Source organism: Brassica napus, chromosome C1, assembly GCF_020379485.1.
Source record: "Brassica napus cultivar Da-Ae chromosome C1, Da-Ae, whole genome shotgun sequence".
NCBI classification, from domain to species: domain Eukaryota; kingdom Viridiplantae; phylum Streptophyta; class Magnoliopsida; order Brassicales; family Brassicaceae; genus Brassica; species Brassica napus.
Genome location: NC_063444.1, coordinates 17,354,840 through 17,378,416, shown reverse-complemented (window position 1 = coordinate 17,378,416; position 23,577 = coordinate 17,354,840). Strand labels below are relative to the sequence as shown.

The 23,577-nt window shown below is 37.1% G+C and overlaps 8 protein-coding genes across 8 annotated transcripts; 2 read left to right on the top strand and 6 right to left on the bottom strand.

Moving 5' to 3' along the window:
* Window positions 1-186: 186 nt before the first annotated feature.
* On the bottom strand, window positions 187-1,113 carry LOC106394783 (protein GOLVEN 1). Its single transcript, XM_013835341.3, has one exon. It carries the CDS (start codon window positions 705-707, stop codon window positions 318-320), a length of 390 nt encoding a protein of 129 aa, XP_013690795.1. The 5' UTR covers window positions 708-1,113; the 3' UTR covers window positions 187-317.
* A 594-nt stretch (window positions 1,114-1,707) lies between these two features.
* On the bottom strand, window positions 1,708-3,500 carry LOC106391995 (autophagy-related protein 8f). Its single transcript, XM_013832753.3, has 6 exons — window positions 3,301-3,500; window positions 3,020-3,067; window positions 2,887-2,942; window positions 2,252-2,304; window positions 2,046-2,164; window positions 1,708-1,977 (listed from the first exon to the last, which is right to left on the bottom strand). The coding sequence occupies exons 2-6, from the start codon at window positions 3,054-3,056 to the stop codon at window positions 1,883-1,885; spliced, it is 360 nt and encodes a 119-aa protein (XP_013688207.1). The 5' UTR covers window positions 3,057-3,067; window positions 3,301-3,500; the 3' UTR covers window positions 1,708-1,882.
* A 363-nt stretch (window positions 3,501-3,863) lies between these two features.
* Window positions 3,864-4,379, top strand: LOC125580933. Its single transcript, XM_048746234.1, has one exon. It carries the CDS (start codon window positions 3,913-3,915, stop codon window positions 4,081-4,083), a length of 171 nt encoding a protein of 56 aa, XP_048602191.1. The 5' UTR covers window positions 3,864-3,912; the 3' UTR covers window positions 4,084-4,379.
* A 1,311-nt stretch (window positions 4,380-5,690) lies between these two features.
* LOC106391998 (napin-2-like) lies at window positions 5,691-6,451 on the top strand. Its single transcript, XM_013832756.3, has one exon. The coding sequence runs from the start codon at window positions 5,751-5,753 to the stop codon at window positions 6,285-6,287; it is 537 nt and encodes a 178-aa protein (XP_013688210.1). The 5' UTR covers window positions 5,691-5,750; the 3' UTR covers window positions 6,288-6,451.
* Window positions 6,302-10,514, bottom strand: LOC106395171 (putative 57 kDa heat shock protein). The gene is made up of 5 exons (XM_013835685.3): window positions 9,536-10,514; window positions 9,084-9,431; window positions 8,937-8,969; window positions 8,802-8,849; window positions 6,302-8,688 (listed from the first exon to the last, which is right to left on the bottom strand). The coding sequence occupies exons 1-5, from the start codon at window positions 9,573-9,575 to the stop codon at window positions 8,363-8,365; spliced, it is 795 nt and encodes a 264-aa protein (XP_013691139.1). The 5' UTR covers window positions 9,576-10,514; the 3' UTR covers window positions 6,302-8,362.
* Window positions 10,515-10,720: 206 nt separating this feature from the next.
* On the bottom strand, window positions 10,721-16,304 carry LOC106394248 (putative 57 kDa heat shock protein). The gene is made up of 3 exons (XM_022694857.2): window positions 15,831-16,304; window positions 15,690-15,716; window positions 10,721-15,611 (listed from the first exon to the last, which is right to left on the bottom strand). The coding sequence occupies exons 1-3, from the start codon at window positions 16,189-16,191 to the stop codon at window positions 15,322-15,324; spliced, it is 678 nt and encodes a 225-aa protein (XP_022550578.1). The 5' UTR covers window positions 16,192-16,304; the 3' UTR covers window positions 10,721-15,321.
* LOC125579855 (glutathione S-transferase T3-like) lies at window positions 12,512-12,943 on the bottom strand. Its single transcript, XM_048743735.1, has one exon. It carries the CDS (start codon window positions 12,941-12,943, stop codon window positions 12,512-12,514), a length of 432 nt encoding a protein of 143 aa, XP_048599692.1.
* Window positions 16,305-21,605: 5,301 nt separating the features above from the next.
* On the bottom strand, window positions 21,606-22,304 carry LOC125579854. The gene has a single exon (XM_048743734.1). It carries the CDS (start codon window positions 22,302-22,304, stop codon window positions 21,606-21,608), a length of 699 nt encoding a protein of 232 aa, XP_048599691.1.
* Between the last annotated feature and the right edge of the window lie 1,273 nt (window positions 22,305-23,577).

The window sequence follows — 23,577 nt, the reverse complement described above, 5'->3', positions numbered from 1 at the left end:
ACAATATTATTCCCGTCTTCCATCCTAATTTAACCAGAAGTATACGGTCGGTACTATATACCATTAGCTAAGTTTTGAGCTGCAGTGAGGGTTTTGTACCTCTCACCGACATTGATTGGTATTCTCTGTAATGATGATGTTGGTTACGTACTGCTAAAGCTACTTAGAGCTAAAATGGTGGTGAAGAGTTCTAAAGTAAGCTCATTCCACATGAAATACAGTATATTATAAGCAGAAGAATGTTCGTTACGTACTACTAAAGCTACTTCCACATGAAATACAGTATATTTATAAGGGAGAGGTGCAGCTTGTTTGTTTTATAGAACGAAGGAAGCGAGAATAAAAGAAGTTGGTAATGAATATAGTTCAAGAATGTCATGGTGAATGCATATGCATGTAACAGTCTCGTGATCATATGATGTATAGAGAGAGGTACAGTGAGCCTTCTCGTTGTGAATGGGAGGCTTGCGATGAGGCTGAGGATAATCCATGACTACTACTTCTCCCCCCGTCTCTACTCCACCCAAAGCCCTCTTCCTCCCTCCACCATTGACAACGTCTTGTACTGAAGAAGCAACCTTTTGGATCTTGTGATGATGCTTGTGAAATCCTAGACGACGAGCATTAGCACATCCAACATTGGATGCCAAAAGCAGAAGAATGAAACAGAATACCAACCCAAATCCACTCCTCACAGACCAAGACATGACTCTCTTTTTCTTCTTTTTCCTTAAATACTTATATAATGTGGCAAGACGAATATATTTTCAAATGTAAGTGTAAGAGAAGAGAAGAGAAGAGGGAAGGAGTATTTGTAGTGAGAAGAAAGTTAATGTAGAGAGTAAAGAGAGAAAGACAAGCACTGAATGCAGGTGGGGGGGTCCTTCATTACCATAACATGCTCTTGTTCCTCTCTTGTTCTTTTACCTTCTCTCTCTCTTGTCCATTTTTTCAAACATATTCACATTCATTTCTGCATTACATATACGTATCTATTGATGTATAGTGGTGTGTCTTGATCGGCCAAACTTTTTGTCTACTTAAGTCTTCGTGTGGGGTCAATCTCTCATTTTCCATTAGCAAACCTTATACTTACCCTCGTAACCCATCTTTATTGTACAATTTCACGGCAGTTTATTCAGATATATTTAGCATATAACACAATAGTTTGACGTAACATTCGCAAGTCATACTCAGATGACATTCATCTTCTTATCAAGACACTACTAGACATGTTACATACGTTAACATGATAACATCCCCATCTATTCAGTTTACAGACACTGGCTATGAACCTTTTCGTTCAACTTTCACTTAAATATTCAAAGTACCTATCTTTTCCTAAGGACACAACCGCGTGTCTCACGTTTCACGTGACTGGTTAGGAGGCCTTCTCGCCTTGAATGAGATAATATCTTTACGGATCACTCATAAATACATAAATCGAGCAAGCTTTAACGATTGACAAATAAACATGAAGAAGCAAAAATCAACATGGACAGAGTGGAGAGTTAGTAGAACAAGGCAACATGGTCCGACCGTCTCTTCCTCTCTCCGTCAACGACAATGTGGGACCTTTTGTACCATAACCGGCCATTGCTGTTCTATTTAGTTAAGACTCTTTTGCCTCTGTAACTACTGTGGCACATCAGGGCATCATGTTATGTCGGCTTATTGAGTGAAAGTCAAATAAAAAACACAATCAAGTCGTGACAAAGTAGGTTTTGAGATTATATATACTACATTATTTTTATGTTCTCTGTACACATTAACGGCCATCTTAAAGTTCTTAGAGAAAGTAGTACATAGATAACTAATAATAAGATATGAAATACTCAGGCGAAATAGGTAAAATAGAAACGAAATATCCAGCAAGAGATCTCTATGGAGATCCAAATGTGTTCTCTCCGCTGTAAGTGACATAGAGAAAGCCATCGTCATCCTTTTTCTCTTCGTACACAGCAGACATTAGTGCACCTGCCAAAGTAGATGTCTCAGAATGATTTTAATAAGTCTTGAAATACAGTAGGTGTTATCTGTGTTACCAGTTGGAGGAAGAACATTGTCCACAAAGATAAAGATAGCCTTTTCAGCACTCAGTTTGATTCTTTTGCGAATGACATACACGAATTGCCCCACTGTCAGATCAGCTGGGACTAGGTATCTGCATCCAGGATAAAAAAGCTTAGTTGTCAATCACAGGCCAGGTCCGAGGGAGATGTACATTGATTACAGTAATCAAGATGCTTACTTTTTCTTGTCGATGGTTGGTATATCACTCTTCTCCCCCTTCTCAACAATCACCTGGATCCCACACAAATACAAAAAGTGTGACAATCATCACTCAAGTGGGGCTTTTAAGTAACCATATAAAATCAATAATCACTTCCCAATATGAACTATGCAAATCAACCCATTCAGTCGTAAGTGTTACCAAGCAGTACTTGTTAAAACCAAGTTTTCGAAAGCTACATTTCAAAAAAGAACAAACAAGTTCGAAATCTTACCGTCGTTATTGACAGTAGAATTCAAAAAACTCCATAAAGCAGTTGATACAATGCCAAAAAAAAATATATATACATATATATATATATATAGCACAAGCATGAGGCTAATCAGATGTTGATTACTTGATAACCAACTGTTAATTGGGAGGAGTATATTTAAAGCCAGATGGTTATCTACAAAACTATAGGCAAAGATATGATAAGTTCATAATCACCTAGACAGAGAGACAAAAAGGGAAAACTATAATATAGGCAGATAGATGCTGGGCCATGAAACATAACAAGAGCTTAAACACAAAGGGATCGTCCAAACATGGAAAAGGAAGACAATATGCTAATCACAAATGAGTTTAGGTAATGTAAAACACTGAGCACTAACCGGAATCCTATCTGGATATTTCTCTCTAATCCGAGCAGCCTCTGCACTTCTTTTCTCTGAAAATAGAATCATCATTAGATCCAAAAGTGAGTAAGTTTACTTGAGAATCAAACACAAACGGTAGGATCCAAACCTAGGTCATGCTCTTCCTTGAATGTGCTCTTTGCCATTCCTTATAAGCCTACATGTACAATAACAACCCCCCAATCAGACAACCATCAAAAACAGAATCAAACCGAGAAGTCATTTAATCTGTCGATCATGTCTTAAATCCCAAAAAACTTCAGAAACCCCCTTTTTTCTCACAAGACATAGTAGAGACTCTCCTTAAAGCCTAAATCGATTGATCAACATAAACTTAATCTAAAACGAAGTACAAGATCGCAATAAGGTAAAAGAACTCCATGATCGAACCTGTTGCAAGACAAAAGACGAAGCCTTTTCTGCGATCAAACACACTTTTCCTAGAGCTCAACGCTATCGTTTGAAGATAACAAACAGCGACACAATTAACAAACCGAATATCCAAGAAAAACGAAAATCAAGCAACCTACTAAAATTCTGCTAACCATTTAAAAAATTACGCGATAAGGATAAAAGATTGTATACAGATGGAGCGGGATAATATCTGAACTCCTCAGCTGACGTGGCACGCTTAGAATAGTATCTGACGGTACGTGTTTATTAATATCTTGGAGAGAAAATCTTAACCGTTCATTCTAATGACGGTGTACGAGGGAAATACTGCACCTTAACACTACCTCGTAAAAAGGATACTCGGATATGCCGGGATCACGTTTCTGACGTATTTTACCCCTAACAACTTTGGGTTTGGTCAAGAAGCACGCAAGGGTGGTAACCAAGGGGAATGAGCATGCCGGGTTTATTTGTTTTGGGCCCATTATGGGCCTTAGAAATAAATATTGAAGGCCCATTAAAGTTTCATATACAAGTGCAAATAGAACACTACTACAAACCTGAAACTTCGCCGGAGAAAGTGTAGTAGAGAGGGGTGGGGGGGGGGGGATGGGGATAATAAAGAGCTGCTTCGTGTTCACGATGGGAACGGCTTATGGTGTATACGTTGCGCAGAATTACAACGTTCCCGATGTAAAGAAGCTGACGAACACTGTTCTCGTCATCGTCGAGCACATCGAAAAGAATTATCGGAAACCCAAGAAGGACGATGTTGTTTGATTTATTGGTCGAGGTTTTGCCGATCTCAGTCTGTTTCTTTTTGTATTATTTCATAAAATTATTAACCCGTTTTGATCGGGATTTTACTTTATAATTTAGGGCTGGTTATTTGGTTTTGATTTGAAAATCGAAGAGTATATGGATTCGTGATTTTGTATACAGAAGAGAGAATTGGGGTTTTTACGCAGATCAATTGGGTTTTTCTATGTGCTGCTGAATTTGTCTATGTACTCTTGCAATTTTTCTTTGATTATCATATCCTTTGAATTTGATAATAGAATTTTCTCATTCAAGTTCTCTGTTTATGTTTCTTGAAATGGAACTATCTTTGAAGTAATATGGTCAGTGCAAATCCTAGATCAGCCAATAATTAGATCATTCAGGGAGTTGTGCTTTATGCTTCTTTTCAACGGTTTCTCTAAGCATTATCTGTCCTGTCACTGCCTTGCTTGAAGTTGTTTGCATTTGTAGAGACAAGCCTAGCGTGGACGTCTCTAGTGGCCAAATATAGACTTGAATCCTTAAGCTTTCTTCATCGGTGATTGATTCCTTTAAAGACTTATGTTTCTTATCTTGCTTCTGAGGCAAGTATTCAGTTACCAGTTACCACTTATATTCTGGACTTTCTGACTGCATCCTCATTTTTCCAACATTTTAAATTTCACTATTGGCTGAATGCTTCTTCTTTGAGGAAGAAACAATTCAGATGGCAGAAATGTATCAACCAATGCATATATACAAATGTACCTCTTGTTCTCAAAACATCTATCGGATGGTTCCATTTGCTTTGTCATCCAATTAGTGACTACTTTATATTATTCACTCCTCTTTATTACTATTTTCATGCGAGGTTGCCATGTACATTATATTTGTAAGGATTGACGCTATTGAGCGTTTTTCTTCAATTTTCTTTATTTTAGACATGGGTATGAAATGTGTGTTAGAGTTGGGTTGAATGAGATATACGTTCAAGTGAATGGCATACCGTTCTCGAGTAAGGATGACCTACCCATTCTTGAGACAAATGTTACATTTTAGTATCAGAGTAAAATGTGTACCTATAACTCAAATTCGATTGACATGTATCCATTCAACATAAAATTAAACCAGCCTGCACCTGCATCCACATTTCAAGTATTTTCAAACCGTTCGGCTCCTATCCACCGGGTGTAACAAGACGGATTCCGAATTTGGAAGATTTTGACTCAAATTCCCAATTTATATTGACCGTGACTAAATCAACTTTAACTTCTATAATTCTGATTAAGCTCCCAATTTATATTCCCAACGGCACTACCTCCAAAATTTATAGACTCTCATCCCCTTTTAAACCAACTTAGTAAACGTTTTTTTTTTTAATTTTATGAAGTTAAGTTTTTACCTTGTTTTTAAAAAGAATCGTTCATAAGATGCCATGCCAGAACATTAGCTACACGTTACACATAGCATGCAGCCGCGGAGAATTGTTTTTCTTCGCCACTTGTCACTCCCTTCAAACACCTAAGAGCTTCTCTCTCACAGCACACACATACAATCACATGCGTGCATGCATTATTACACGTGATCGCCATGCAAATCTCCTTTATAGCCTATAAATTAACTCATCCGCTTCACTCTTTACTCAAACCAAAACTCATCAATACAAACAAGATTAAAAACATACACGAATGGCGAACAAGCTCTTCCTCGTCTCGGCAACTCTCGCCTTCTTCTTCCTTCTCACCAATGCCTCCATCTACCGGACGGTCGTCGAGTTCGACGAAGATGATGCCACAAACTCAGCCGGCCCATTTAGGATTCCAAAATGTAGGAAGGAGTTTCAGCAAGCACAACACCTAAGAGCTTGCCAGCAGTGGCTCCACAAGCAAGCAATGCAGTCTGGCGGTGGTCCTAGCTGGACCCTCGACGGTGAGTTTGACTTTGAAGACGACATGGAGAACCCGCAGGGTCCACAGCAGAGACCGCCTCTACTCCAGCAGTGCTGTAACGAGCTCCACCAGGAAGAGCCCCTTTGCGTTTGCCCAACCTTGAAAGGAGCATCCAAAGCGGTTAAACAACAAATTCAACAACAGGGACAACAGCAAGGAAAGCAGCAAATGGTGAGCCGTATCTACCAGACCGCTACGCACTTACCTAAAGTTTGCAACATCCCGCAAGTTAGCGTTTGTCCCTTCCAGAAGACCATGCCTGGGCCCTCCTACTAGATTCCAAACGAAACCCTCGAGTGTATGAATGTGGTTGTCGATATATGTCAACACCACACCTCATCGCGTGTTTCATAATAATATGTAAGGTTTTATCTAGGATGTTTGAGGCTAATGTAAAATTAGCACTACTCCATAATAAAAGAGAGGCTCTTAATGTTTAATTTACTCGATCAATCATCTTAGTTAACTCGTACATGGGCTTTTAACGGCAAGCGAAACACCGTTCAAACTGCTCTGTGACTGTTCTCTATCAATCACATATAGATTTTAAGTTGCTTTTATTTTCCCCCATAGGCATCGGTGTAGAGAAACAACTGGCGTGTCTCCATATTGACGACTACAAATTTGCAACTAGTTCTAGCTTGTTTTCAACTATTGGAAGATCATTTTACATGAACTCAACGTGTTAATTAGCTCTTTGTTATCCACAAGAAATAACACACATGCATGATCAAGAGGAAGAGACATGGAAAAAGTAAAATTTACATTAACAACGGTTTCTTTTTCTCCTCTCTTCTTCCTTATCTTCATCTATTGTCTATGCTCTCGAGCAACTAGCCTACACCTCTCTCCCTTTTCCCAAGCAACCAATTTTTCTGCATGTCACCAACTAATACATCGCTATATAGAGCTACATAACACCCAACTAAGTTTCTCTCTACGCATCCACAACAACCACATCAGCCACGCGCCATTCTCAAGAAATTATATTTCTTTCTTTCGCTAGAGCTATATATAGCAGACAAATCCCTTTGTCTGAGATGCAAATGGTTACACACAGCTAAAGGAATAATTGGGTGTGAATTTGACATTTCACCAAAAGGTTACCATTTGAATTAAAAAATAGTTGCGAGTTGCAAATAATTCAACCAACTCTGTTGAAAGAAAAAAAAGACTGAATTTGTTAAGATTGATGTTTTTGTTTTGATGTTTTTGTTATAAATGGTAACCTTTTTGGAGCTACCTTATCCACTATTTGGTATGAAATGAATGGGAGAAGGCATGGTGAAACGCCAAAGGCCACATCCGTATTGGTCGCTCGCATCGACAAGCTGGTTAGGAATCGAATAACCAGTTTGAGAATGTTGGATGCTCGAAAGTATAACAAGGCCATGGAAACTTGGTTCTCCTACAGATGATTCTTTGTTTTCTGTCTCTGTTTTCCTTTTTTCAAAACATTCAGTTAATGTAACAGTCTGTACAAAAAAATTTTTGAATAAATTTAACATTATTTCAAAAAAGAAAAGGTAACTTTTTTGGAGAAATGCCTCGATTGATGTTTTTGTTTTGTTGAAGTTTGAGTAATGAAATTGAGTGTTGCTGATTTGTTTAGTCTCTCATTTTTTCCATTTATTGGTACGGTTTTATTTTATTTTATTTTATTTTTATTTTTATTTTTTTTGATTCATTCAAAAAAACCTGTATACATCAAGTGCATCATTTGTTTCTATAAAGAAAACTCAAGATCAACTACCCTCCCCTTCTTACATATTAGCTTCCTTTTTACATTCTAGTAAGAAACCAAAATTGCATCAGTTGCTCCATACCCTTCACCTCATCCATTCTCATCAAAGAGATCTTGTTTCTAATTCCTTTCTCAACCTGTATTTTGATAATTTGAAGAGGCAACAGCTTCTCTCCATGCCTTAGCTTGTTACGCTCTCTCCACACAGCATATAGCACCACCTGGAATGCATATCTTATACAAAATCTACTCATCTTTCCCTTTTCTCATCCGATATAATCACCAGTATCTCAGACCAATCTTTAGTATAAGCAGATCCCAGAATACCTTTAGCAACATATTCCCATAACTGAGAAGCATACGGTTTTAGCTCTAGCTTTGTTGAACTTGTATATTGCACGGTTCAACAAAGTAGTGTTGAACTTGTATATCGAGTGTTGTTAAAACACTACTCGTGCATAAAGGGAATGGGCTTTAAAAAAAAACAGTTGCGAACATATCCAAATTAAAGTCCATAAAATAAAATGACATAATCCTCAAAGCAACGACATAACTGGGGTCCACCACGGGAGACAGATTATTTCAAACGCGAACGAGTTTTTTCACATCAAACGGAAGGGATGAGGAGGCGAATGACACCATCCTTGATGATAGTTTTGATCGGACGGCTAGGAACGTCAACAGGAGCAGAAAGCATAGCCACGTCACCAGAGTAGAAGCGACCGTCGGAGTCATGGCTAACGGCAGGAGCTTGACCAGTCACCTTGACTCTCCCGCTCGAAACGGAGACGTTGAAGTTGTCTTTGGGAACACCTGGCATGTCTAAACGCACGTATAGGCTGCCGCTCTCGAGCTGCTTTGACTCATAAGCCATAGTCGTTCCTTGACGCACATTCGGGTGAGGAATCAACAACGGACCCGTTAAATCCGGGTCTGCTCTTCCACACATAGGAATTACCACAATGACAAATTAATAAACCAAACATAGTACTGAATCATAATATGATTAATTTATATAGTAGTATTAATTAAAAATTAACACGTACGATAAGGATCCCTGTTATAGGGAAGCCTCTGAGGACATCGACAGAGATCTGCGACCACACATATATAGAGGAGAGTACGGTAAAAACATTTACAAAGTGTAAGAAAAAGTTCAAAAGAAAATAAAATAAAATTACCATCTCCTCTGAAACGTATGCCACCGAGAAACGCTGACCAAAAAAACAACGTAACTCAGTTTATTTTTAATTGTAAGATATAAATAAAGTAAAATTTTGAATGATTCGGTATATATAATAAACTAAAATAGATAATTAATGGGTTACAGTTGCAGGAAGAGCGTTGAGGATGGAGGATGTTAGTCTTGGAGAGATGAAGCCTGAGAACACCGTCGGTCATGTGGTAGGTGAAGCCGGAGATCTCGCAGCATCCGCATACGAGTCCGGTGATGATGAGGTAGTTCCGGTGAGAGAAGTCGTGTGTATGGACCTTGGGTGCGTGGGCGCTGACACTCACAAGGGTCTTGGAGGGTTCAAGAGTAACACTAACGCCATCTTCTGGAACGCCGGGAAAATCCATTCTCACGAACATGATATCGTTCTCAAGCATCTTGTACTCCTGAAACCCTTTTGGCCCATTCATGAGAAACTCGTTGTTGATTGCGTAAAACCCTTCTGCTATCAATCAAACACGGAAAAGAAATATCAGTGAAAAAAATCTCAGTAAACGAGAAAACTGCATAAGTTTGAGCTTCTTATTGGTTTTAGAAGAAGTTTACCGGGAGACTGAGGGACGGCAGGAAGAGGAACGGCGGCCATGATTCAACAGATGGAGGTTTTTAGCAACTGGATATTGGGGTTGCTTCTCCTTTATAAATCTCTCTCTCTCTCACACGCTGATCTTTATGGGAGACAAGGCGACGAGGAGGGAAGGAAGATATTGTCAGGTGAAAACGACAAAAACTGCTAGGGAAGGGGGCACGCGTCCACTTCTTATTTGTGAAACAATGCTCCTTGCGTTTATTAACCAAACTCATTACTATACACGTACGGTTAATTATGTCTATATGATTATATCATAACGATTAATAATTTGAATAATAACAAAAAAATTAAACTTGACATTAAGGGATGGGACCAATGTTTTTTTTTGGGTCAAATGGGACCAATGTTTAAGACCGGCATGAACCCTAAAGACCCAAATGGGTCTCTTAATGATCTTTTAGTAATTAATAATGGTTAAGAACTTTTAGTCAAGAGACCCCTATTTTTAGAGCTCCAATGATAGGTTTCTTAATTTGGGATTCTTAAAAATAAAAAATTTATTTAAATAAAAATTTATAAAGATAAAAATTTATAAAGATAAAAATTATTTATTAAATAGAACATATTAAAAGAAAACGTTTTAAACATAGATTTAAAAAAACATTACAAAAAAGATTAGTAAAATAAACGAGAATAATTTGAAAGAAGCATCCGAACTCAGTTGTTGTCTTGATATTGTCCGAATTTACGCCATAAATGTTCAACCAAATCAGCTTTCAGTTGTTGATGCATTTGTCTATCATGAATTCTAGTTCGAACGCCCATCATATTGGCGATATTTGTTGGGATATCTGTAGAATACGTGAGATCCACTTGTGAACCTCTGGTGCCTTCTCCTTGTTGGAACTCTGAAACATCATATTGAGTGTATCCATCTCGTTCGTCTTCTACTATCATGTTATGGAGTATGATACATGCTCTCATAATCTTTCCAATTTTGACTTTATCCCAAAAAAGTGCTGGATTTTTAACGATGGCAAAGCGAGCTTGCAAGACTCCAAAAGCACGCTCCACATCTTTTCAGACCGCTTCTTGATGTTGAGCAAATAAAACCGCTTTCGGCCCTTGTGGTATTGGAATAGATTGGATAAAAATTGTCCATTTCGGATAAATACCGTCGGTGAGATAGTAAGTCAAATGATACTCTCTTCCATTGACAGAGAAAGTGACTTGCGGAGCTTGACCTTTTATTATGTCATCGAAAACATGAGAGCGATCAAGAACATTGATATCATTTAAGGTACCTGGAGGTCCAAAAAACGCATGTCATATCCATAGATCATAGAAAGCAACCGCTTCTAAAACGATTGTTAGTTTTCCCGAACCACGTGAATATTGACCTTTCCAAGCGGTGAGATAATTCTTCCACTACCAATGCATACAGTCGATATTTCCTATCATCACGGGAAATCCATGATGTTCACCAATATCAAGCAGACGTCGAAGATCAGTCGGTGTTGGTCTTCTTAGGTACTCCTCGCCGAATAAATTTATTATTCCTTCCACAAAATATTCCAGACATGACCGAGTAGTAGTTGCACCGAGTCGGAGATATTCGTCAAAAGTATCAGCCGCACTACCATATGCCATGAGACGAATGGTTGTTGTACACTTTTGAAGTGGAGAGAGACTAAGCCTTCCAAGACAATCTTTCTTTTGGCGAAAGAAATCAACTTCATTGGAGAGTCGATGAACAATACGCATGAACAATGGTTTGTTCATTCTAAATCGTCGACGGAAGAGATTATCAGGGTAAGTTGGAGTTTCACTAAAATAATCGTTCCATAAACGTACATCGCCTTCTTCTCGATTTCTTTCGATATAAATTCATTTTTTTCTTTCGTCTTGATCACCGGAAGCAATGGCAAAATTCTCGAAAGCTTGATCAAAATGTTCATCAAAATATTGATCAAAACTTGCATCAGCTACTCCCTCAAAAGTGTTATGAGAGGAAGATGCCATATATGTGAAAAAAAAATTGATTACTTTGTGATGATTAAGAAGAGAATGGATAATGAGATTGGGAATAGACAAAGGAAAGAACGGAGAATTTGTGAATAAAATTTATGATGGAAATGAAGAATTTTAAAATCTTTATATCAAACAAGAACAAGGAGATAAAAGAGAGAAGATGATTTTGTTGATAAAAATGTATATAGACCAAGGAGAGAAGATGATATTGTAATGTTTGCACAATACCAAACTTATATAGATCAAGGAGAGAAAGAGATAAAGGAGAGAAGATGAGATTGTAAAGTTTGCAGAACACCAAATTTATATAGAACACGAGAAGAGAGAAGATGAGATTGTGAATAAAATCTTTGTGCAATACAACATTTATATACAACTTCACAGCTTGTCAAGTTTTACACAATAAGACACAAGTACACAAAATTCCCGTGACAATAAGACACAAGTAGTCAATGGATCACACAGCTTCCCCGTGACAATAAGACACAAAAAGACACAACTACACAGCTTCCCCGTGACACAAACAGCCTCCACAAACAGTGTGTCTGTGACACAAGCTTCAGAGGAGAAGCAGCTTCTCCACCCTGACAATAAGACACAAGAAGATACAAACAAGTGATCAGAGTTATGTCCATGACACAAGACGACACAAACAAGTGATCAAAGTTACCTGATTGCAGATGAGAGCAAGTCCGTGACAGTAGCTTCAGACGAGAGCACACTTCAATAATTTTTAAGCTAACAGAATGAACAACAAACGCATCCTTAATCAATAACGATAACAAGAACATGAAACACAAACATAGGCATTTCCATAATCAATAACCATTACAAGAACAAGAAACAGAAACACAAACACAGATTTAAACAACAAAGAGTTTAAACAGAAACACAAACACAAATATTTAAACATTTAACCTAATTAGACTTAGACAACATCAACTTAAAAGCATCAAAGCTTAAGACAACAAGTCAGAAATAAGCTTCTTCTTCAGCGCTTCTTCATACTCATGCAACACTTCTGGTTTTGTAATAAGACTATCCAACAGCTTCATCTTCGACAGCCTCTCCTTCATGGCCATATCCTCCTTCTTGATGCTCCACATGCTCTGAAACTCAGACGCCGACTTCGCCTCTGCCTTAGTCTTTTGCTTACCATGCCCCTTAGATGCCTTAACACCCAGGGGCCGAGTGGCTGCTTGATCAGCTCCACCAGTATTGTTGTCAGACGCGTGAGAGGTTGAAGAATTTGCACCCTCATCAAGCTTCCTCCTTTTTGCACTTCCATCGGCTTTACAAGTATTAAGCTCGCACCACTTCTGATCATTTCGAAGTTCCTTCCAAGCATGTTCAAGGTTAATTTTTTTTTTGGTTGTTGAAGAAAATCTCATGAGCTAGCTTAAGAATATCATTCTCATTTTGACCACTGCTTCTCTCTCTACTTGCAGCTTCATATGCCCCGCAAAACTTGTTGACTAGATCGTTAATCTTGTGCCAACGCTGCTTGCAGTGGGACGCCTCCCTTACTTCACAGCCTTACACCTTAGGACTTGCAGCGAAGTATGCTGCAATCCTTTTCCAGAAAGCTCCGGATTTTTGCTCATTCGATACATCTGGATCTTTGGTTGTATTTAGCCAGGAGCTAATGAGCACAACATCATCTACCGGCGTCTAGTGCCTCCTTTTTCGACGCTCTGCAGGAGTGCCTTCCACAAAGTTGGAATCTTCCATCGGTTGCGAGTAAAAAAGAGGGATTTGAGATGAAGATAGTTCGAGACTATCTTCAGATAAACCAAAGACAATGTTTTGTTGACTGTTTAGAAGTTCAACAAACTTTTGCCTCAGCGTATTTGGAAGAGAATCCATATCCGAGATGATTTAAAGAAGAGATGAAGCTAATAACTTTGTTTTAGATAGATAGAAGAGAAGAAGAAACACTTTATAGAAGAGAGAAAGCAAAGGCATTGTGTTTAATAGATCGGCCCAACCATAAACGAGTTGACATATATCTAACACACATTCATAACACTTCAAATCTATTTCTATCTAACCATCAGATGATATTTATTAGCAACCATAAGCTAACCATTTATTACAAACTAATCAATTTAGAACAGATACACAATCAATTCATGTGAACAGATACACGAACTAATCAACCTCTATGTGAACCATTTCTCAAAAACAACCAACGAAAATATTCACAGCTATTTTATCACACTTTCAATCAATTTAAAAGAGCAAAGAAATATGCATTTACCTCTGTTGCAATTGTAGTTCTCTGGTCTGGCGAACCTTCATGTGTCTGATGAACCTTCATGTGTTCTCTGGTCTGACGAACCTTCGTGTGTCTTCAACGCTCCAACCATCTCCCAATGACAGAAAAAAATCACAAAGAACCAGATCACATATATATTCATCACGAACTCTAAACAAACACAAGAGACAAAATCAACAGATCCAAACCAGCAGAACAAAAAAATCAAAATCAAATCAAAATCAATTATAAGAGGCACAATCTAAGACATGCATGAAGGATTAAGACCTATTGAGCAAATAAAATTGTTGCTTTACCTTTCCATTAGACCGAGCTCAAACGGTCGTCGAGAGAGAGAGAGATATATGGTATTGGAATCGACGATTAAGATAGAGAGGCGGAGTCCTCGAGGAGAGCAACAGAGAGAGACGTCCAGTGATTCATCGTGGAGGAGAGATCACCAAAGAGATCCGGAGTCGTCAAAGAGAGATCACGAAAAAGCGGCGGAGTCCTCGAGGGGAGGCACCGACAGAGACGCCGATTCTCTCATAGTCGACGAGAAATCAAGAAGGGGAGGGGGAATCTCCGACTGAATCATCCATGGAGGAGAGATCACGAGAGAAATTTCGGAATCGAGACCGGCATCTTTCTTCCTTTCGCGAGAGAGATAGGGATGAGAGAGAGATAGAGACTTCGTTGTTGGACGACGCGTGTCCACAAGCGACGGTTTTTGTAACGCTTAATTAAGCGACGTTCCTTAGATTAAAAAATTTTTTGTTTTTCTTTTAATCAAAATTAAGCTAAGAACCAGGGTTAAGGCACCCCGATAATCATGGTCTTAGGCAGCTAAGTATTTTCCTGTTTTTAATTAGGATTTTAGTGTTTTTTCTTTTTGGAGATCTCTCTCTTTCTTTCTTTCACTGTCTCTAGGGTTTTAGAGAGGTTTTGGAGACTGTATGGGGAGGTTGTCAGGTGAAAATGACAACCAATCCCTCTTATGACACGTGTTAACTTTACATTTGTGAATGTGATCTATATGATAGTACTAGGATGCGTGTTCACCTCAACAGTTTCCAGTGACACGAAAATATCATCTTTCTTATTAATTACCACTAATATACAAACGTATAAGTTTTATTAATTTCATCTTTTCGTTTCTACACTGGTGAAAGCTCTGAGGTTTTTGTCTTGTATCAAGATAGACAACAAAGTTGGTCTTTGCCTAAATTTGGTAAGTTTTCAGCTTTATCGTAGACTTCGTAAATGCAGCCTTGAGGCACACATAAAATACACTTTTCATTTGTTCATAATTATTATCATATTGTTTTTATTTGGTTAGACATATATTCATATAAAAAAAAAAGATAAGAGTGCTACACAAATTGAAGTAATGTTTCTTTTTGGAATATATCCAAACTCATTGATCCTAATATTAATCAATCCCAACAAAATAGGTCCACTTAACAAACAGAAAGAAACATATCTTTAGCCACGTCATCATAATTAATGATATCAAACGGGAGGGATGAGGAGTCTAATGACACCGTTCTTGATGATGGTTTTGACCTGATGGCTAGGAAAGTCGACAGGACCGGAGAGGATAACCACGTCGCTAGAGTACAACCGAGAACCTGAGTCGTGGTCAAGAGCAGGAGCTTGACCAGTCACGTTTACTTTGCCGTTAGCCACTGAGACAGTGAAGTTGTCCTTGGGAACGCCTGGCATGTCTAAACGCACGTATAAATTGCCGTCTTCGAGCTGCTTCGACTCATACGACTCGTCCATGTCATTGCCAGAGATATCTACAAGCACAAATACAGGCAAATGAGTAAACACATTTTTTCAAAATATCGATTGAAATGGAATAAATGTGAAAATACCTTCTCCGAAAGCAGAATATTTAAACTCTGTAGAAAACAAAAAGAATCAGAAAATTAATCTAATCATTCACCTATACTCTAATTAATAAATTTAAATGTATGAAGAACAAGAAAATAGAAAAAGAAAAGTCTCGTACGTACCGATGCAGGAAGAGTGACTTGGATCGATGTTAGACTTGGAGAGATGAAGCCTTAAAACACCGTCGGACATTTGGTAAGTGAAGCGGTCGAACACGCAGCATCTGCAGACGGTTTCGATGACGGAGAGGTACTTCCGTTGAGCGAGGTCGTATCTGTGGACCTTGGGAGCATCTGCGTAGACAGCCAAAGATTTCTTCGCCGGGTCTAGAGAAACCCTCACGCACTCCTCCGGAACGCCGGGAAAGTCCATCCTCACGTACATTCCAAAACTCTCAAGCAACTTGAACTCTTCAAAACCTCTTGGCCCGTGAACAAGAAACGGGTTTGTGGATTCGTAATATCCTTCAGGGACGGCGGCCATGATTCAGCAGAGGGAGTTTCAAAGCTACTTAATGTTAGGGTTTCTTCTCCTTTATAATACTATCTGGCTCTCTGAGATTTTAAGCTTTATAGTTCTTTTTTGGATCTTTGTGGGAGGGCAAGGTAACAACGAGAGAGGGAAAGAAGATATTCTCAGTGAAAACGACAAAAAGGATACGCGTCATCCTCTAATTTGTTAAAAAAATCTGAAGACTTGAAAAAGGTCTGTGTTTTTACATTTAAGTTCGTCTTTGGAAATATTAGCAAGACTGAAACTTTATTGCGCAGTCCCCAAATTCATTCCCACGTATAATGCATGTGGTTAACATTAGGTCTGAGACTTTTATCTGATATCCGGATTCGATCCGAGATTTGATCTGGATCCGATCCGAAAATTCGGATATTCGGAGGGGCCGAATCCGAATCCGGATACTAAAATGTTGGATCGTCAAAATCGGATCCGGATCCGGATCCGGATATCTTGATTTTTTCGTCCGGATATCCGGATCCGTAAGTTTTATTTATAACTATTTCAAAATTAGTAATATCTATAAATAAAAATTAAATTTATTTAATATATTTTCATTTTTATAATAGTATATGTAAATTTTACGTAAATTTTGTAATATTATACATAGAAATAATTAAAAACATTATATATTTTTTATTTTAAAATTATTTTAATATTTTATATATATTAATATTATTTTTTATTTATTTTTAAGGATCCAAATCCGGATCCGGATATCCACCGGATATTACAATTTTTAGAAGGATATCCGACACCCGGATATCCGAGAACCTCGGATCCGGATAAGGATAGTAAAATTATGGATCCGCCGAATAAAAATCCGGATCCGGATACCTTAAAATTGTCCGGATATCCGATCCGTCTCAGACCTAGTTAACATATACGATTTTCGTTATTCTCTTTCTTTTATTTGTTTATACATATATTTTTTTGTTAACAGTGTCTATACATCTACTAATGATCTAGCATAGAGCCTATTCTCTCAGGACTATGCATGAATAATATCTTCAAGTTTTAAATGGCCTTATATTAATCGGATGTAAGCCCACTTCAGAAACTAATTTGGGTGATGGTTTTTTTCTTGGGTTCGAGGTGATGCTTTTATATATGGACATGAATCACATGATAACATAAACCTATAACATATAGAAGTAGTAGCTTTTAGTCGATGTGTTTAATATAACAGTTTTAATGGTTTCAAAAAATTTATGATCGAGAGTGTACAACAAATAGCTAGCAATTATATTACTCCTTGGTTCAAGCAGTTAAGAAGTAATATCAAAGTATGGAGTTAAGAAGTTTGGTTCAAGCATTTAACACCAAAATTCTCCTTTGAAATATGGCTAGCCATATACAATCGTCTAACAACTGGAGACTGAATGTTACAGTGGACTGCATGCCGGCTATTGGAATGTGTTTTTTGTGGATATCCGCAAAAAAAAAATATAAAGCCATATGTTCTTTACATATCACTATTCAAAACAGGTCTGGTTTGTATTTTTGGCGGGTGGCCTCCTGCAGGCTGCAGCAGCATTACATGTCTGATTGGGACTATATACTATCGTTTATATCGACAACCTAACATTAGAAAATTTGACATATATTTTGATACATGTTTTTAATCATATTTGGAGAGAGGAATCGCCAAACTGCCAAAGCGGTGAAGAATCCCAATACACGCTTGGACAGCTGATCAAATAAATCGACAAAATAGTAAAAAAAGTTTCTCCATCTGATCAGTGGACACCTGCTATGAAGACGGATAGATCACCTGGTTAACAGACTACAACTAAATTCGCCAGAAACTCGAATTATATGCTAAGTGTTGTAAATGAAGTGTGGGAAAATACTTTTGTTATTATTACTGTCGACTAGAAGGTCCATATATATACAAGGTATTAGACTGTCATAAGGTCATGTTTATCCTAACAAAATAAGGATAAGGATAAACACTATGTTACAAATATACATGGAATATATACTAGATAAACACATAGTCTCTGGTTGTTTTTATCATGTTCCGGATTGGGCCTGCAGTACGGGCTGGTCCATGGTCGATCATCATTTGGTTTATAACACTCCCCTTTGATCGACACATCCGGTACAGGTTCGTTGCATGCTTAATATTGCCTCATTAAAACCTCTCCTGAAAAACCCCAAAACCAATGTGACAAAATGGGAAACTAAGGACAGGAAAAAGAGTACAACACATGAACTCCCCCAGATGAATGCATCACTGTAGTAGACGCATTCCCATCTGGTATCCGAGTCTTCTTGGAAGTTGCCTATGACTTGGTGAAGATGATCAGCTGGATTCTCCTTGAATGAACTTGTAAGTTTTGGATGAACTGATGGTGCTTCAAACGGTGCTCGGATGGACTTTATAATCTGCAATAAAACTTTACTTGCAGGTCCTTTTTCATATCCCACGGATTCTCTTTGGTTATATGGCTTTCCCAAAACGTGGACATTCAATATATATTGAGTCATAGACCCAGAACACATACGAACAACTTTACTTCATATCTTTCGTTCATTCGGACCTATATCTCTTCGTATGTGTCAATGGCTTTATCCATTGTAACCAATCATTCTTTATTTTCTTTTGTCGATCCATGTTGAGCTATAGACCTTGTCTATATTCGTTCATAATCATGAGTGTCTAAGGTCATACCATCAATAATTATTTGCTGCAATGAAACTCATCACACAATGAATTCGCAGTCATACACTCATGTCCTTTGTACATGGTTATCGATCTTTTCTTGCTTTAGCAATGCTTATAATCATTAAGCCACGACCAGACATCCTTCTGGTCACTATCCTGGTTTATGGTTCTCACTTAGGCGTGCTGACACACACACACACGGCTATGATTTTTCTACAGACTTTCCATATGTAAAACATAGCCTGTTTAATCAATCGATAACTTGTATCATTGAACCTTTGAACCATTAAACTTTTTTCTCTCAGTTGGTCTTTATTATGATCACAAGGAATTATAATATTTTCTGTATGGACTGACTGTACTAAGTAAATACTTAGTCTTTCATATTACTTACAGCTGCTGTATATTACAATCCATAAACAACTTAGGAACAAAGCTTGTTCTATGAGAATTTCTTTCTCATATTTCTATGGTACGTTGATACCTTTATCCAGTGATCCATTTGCTGCTTACTACACCATTATTTCTTTAGTAAATATCCAGACAAAATTAAACTTGATTTTCTGTAGTAGCATCCACCATATAGGAGCATATCTCTTTATAAATTGTTTCTTGGTCCTTGTGAGTATCCTTGTGTAATCAAGCTATACTTGAACGTTATTTAGAAGGAACATGGACACACTATACCATGTGGTCATGTCCTTTAATCTCACGAAATTTCTTATCTCACAAGATCCATTCACTGGTTTCTTTCTTAGATGGCTTTTCTGTATGTACATGGTTACTACGCCCATCTGTCTTATAATTACTTTGAATTCTTTGAACACCCCACGTCCCTATATAGGTTTTATGAGTACTCTATGTGGGTTCATGATCCTCAGGTTATATCCTTCAAATCCCAAGTACTACAATCTTTTATGAGCTCTTATGTATGTAAATACATCTTTGGTGTTAACACTCTTTATCTTTAGTTTCATACTGTTCCAGACATGATCTAATTAGATTTTGAGATCTTATTATCCAAGACCTTTATACCTTGCAGTTTGGCGTCCCAAACTACATGGTCTGGTACCTTAGATGTGTGGTTGCGCAACCTTATTTCTCTGTCTGAACTGGTTTCTCTTATGAACTCGGATTTGTACGATTCTGAGCACCTTTCATTACTTTCCGAGGTTCCTTATTATTTGGAACTTATTTGTCTATCTCTAATAGACATTGTAGCAACTTGATTGTGTCTCTTAGACATCAAATTCGTGGTGCTTAAGCTGGTATGACATAGTCATTTTTTCTTTTCGGGTCAGTGTGTCTGGCATATATTTCTGCTAGCTTTTATATCTTTTGATCATATTCTTTTAGAACGTCTAGATCATAATCTTTGGTCTGAGGATCTTGCCAAGACAACTATGGTTGATACCATTATATTTCTCTTTTACTCTTTACTCTTTATCAGCCTGATAACTTTCTCCTTTCAAAGTTGGATAATCAGATTACTATCTTTTGTAATCTGTGTTCTTGGCCACTTGATTAAATCATCCATGTTTGGCACAAGATACATTATAGTTTCGTGGAGGAAGTCTTATTTATCTAATATATATTCCCAATCCTCATCTGAGGTTCCATCTTAAATGGCACACATATATGTGGTGGAATATTCGTATTTTCTTAAGATGGTTTGTGTATATGTCTGGTTTATGACCCTTAATCATTCAGAGGTGGGAATGTCTATGCTTACATGTATGGCCTGATGTAAATCAATATTTATATACATAATGTCCTTAAGCTTTAGGCTGGACGTGGGTGATGTACCATTAGTGAGAGCTTTAAAGCTTTCCAGCCGTGTATATTATGGTTGTAAACCATGGAATCCGAATTTATGATATGATCATGGACTGTGGGTTTTAGTCCTCTCTCCCCCTCATGAACATACTCATAATTTCGTAGTGCTTAGGACAGTGGAGCCTTAATTATTTTAGTGATTTTCCTTTTGTGTACTTATAACACATTGTGAGATTTTATGGGATCACTTTTGTGCCTTAATTAATTTTTCATCATGTTTTGGATCAAGATGGCTAATCTGGTCATGCCATAAGTGTTTATTTCGTGGTGAACCATACTGGTTACCATGGCTTTATGCCTCTTTCATACTGATCCTTAGCATAGAATAAATCAGTAGAAAATATGGGTATAGGCATTCATAATGCTTTTAGGCGATTTTTCAAAAATCTGAAAGGAATCGTATTTTCTTTGCAAACTGGTTCAATGTAGAAAACATTGATTTTTTTTTTCTTTATAACTCAATGGGTCTGAATAATGTCGTGTCTTTTGCCATTGTCAGTACCAATTAATTGATTTCAAGTGATTGTAGGAAGGTAAAGTTGAACCTATACAATCAAGATGAAGTTAAATCTATGCGAGAAATCAATCTATCAGTGAACTGACTCATTAGTCTACACCCAACAATTGATTTTATGTGATTGCAGGAAGGTAAAGTTAAACCTATACAATCAAGGTAAAGTTAAACCATGCATGAAATCAACTATCAGTGGACTGATTATCCTTTTATTAAGGTTTTATTTGTTATTTAATCAAGAATCATCAAGCAAGACCAAGCAAGATAATATATAAAAACAAAATCGTTTTTATTATTTCAATAACATAAATGAATAACAAATAAATCAAATCAGATATGAAAACATAAAATCAGAATGTCGGAAAATTATTCAATGTATAATCCGACCTCATGGTCCATGAGTGTCCACTCGGAATCCTCCTCAGATCTCTTCTTATCAAATGTGGCTTTATTAGCTTCAGGGATTTTCATCTCACTGTCTAGTACTTCATAATATATCTCCATGATGTCATTAAACCGTCTGATGTTATCCATCATTTTCTGCTTCTTTTGCTCAATGTCTAATAAATATGAGAACAGGTCATAATAGGTGGTGAAACCTTTGGCCTGATGTGATAACAACACTTCCTCTGAATGGAATGTGTCACGAGTTTTGTTTAACAAATCCTCGTTTGTTACCAATTCACCACATAGTCTAAGACTATAGGTGATTCTCATAAGATCAGAGTGATAATTGTCCACGGATTCATAATCCTGGAACCTTAGAGCTTCCCATTTTTTCTTGGATTCGTGCAACAATGGCTCACAGAATCTAGAATTCAAAAATGACCAGAGATTATGAGGATCATTAACATATCCAAACTCGTCTCTTAGGTCCTCACAGAGATGGTGTCGCATAATCATTATGGCTCTGTGTCTTTCACACGCAAGGGTGTCATTGCCATACTTGATGCACTTCCCAAGTCCTCTAGACTTCAAGACGGCTGAAGTGTTTATAGCCCAATCAAGATAATTATCTCCAGAGAGATCAAGGGCTTTGTAATCTGAGGGTATGAAACTCGACATCTGAAATCATTATTCAAAACAGGTCTTAATCAAGTAATCTTTTTGAAATTTTTCATGCTTCATATCAATGCCACACACGGACCAAAAGAAATTTTTTTTCTAAATGATGCATTTTCTTAAAACCATACGGTTTAAGGTGTGGATCAATGTATTTTTCAGATTTAAGGTCCTCTTATTTCAAACACAAGGTTTCAAGGCCTTTAGGGATTCTATCTTAGATGATCAGGAAAATGTTCCATATTTTCTTCATCCCATTGGATCGGATCATTTAGTATAATGATTTTTTTTTTTCAGTTCAGATCAGATTTCTTGAAAACTATGAATGATCTATATCCCTAACAGTCGAGATTTCATGTTCAGTATGCAATATTAGTATGCAAACAATATGCAATCAAGCAAACCAATTCAATCATGAAATCAGGTTAGGGTTTTCAAAAAATATACCATATATTTATTATTATTTTTTTTTCGAAAAATAATCAAATCAGAAATTATTGTGACTTAAAAAAAAATCAGGAAGATTTGATTTATTCAAGCAATTTATTATATACTTTTCAATTTAAAAATAAATATATTTTCTCAGATATATCTCTGATATTTTGATTTTAAATATTAAAAAAAATATTTTTTTTTTTCAATCCAAATCAAGTTCTAGTCGTTATCAATCATTATTTTTTTTTTCAATCCAAATCAAGTTCTAGTCGTTATCAATCATCAGGAAAATAAATTTCTCAGACAAGAACAGGAGGTAAAACCTCAGATTAATTTATGAAACCATGATCAGATTTTCAAAAAAAATTATGTAACATGCAGTCCTTAACAGTTCTAGTTGATTCAGATCAGATAAGAACATTAAACAGGACAATAATGATAAGTTTAAGCAAGTAACAGTCGGTTTCTTTCAACATATATCAGTCAGATTTTAAAAAAATTGTTTAACTTTTAATCCTAAACAGTTCTAATGTGAAACGATCATCAGGAAAAGTTTTAAACAATTTTAAAATCAGTTTTAGATTAAGAACAGGTTCAAAACAAGTTCAGGTTCGAGATTTTAAAGAGTTTATGGTTTCTGGTTTTATTTTATTTGCAGAAACATGTTGCTATATATAGCTACATGGCTGCGGATGGGGGTATTTAATACTTTTATGGGTTTTATATGAGTTTTCGATGATACCTGAAGACTTTTGATGGGTTGATCGGTCTATCAGTTAGAGATTTTCCTAGTTAGCCGATGGATTGCTAGGAATTATTGTTTTTGTTGCTGCTTGTTGGA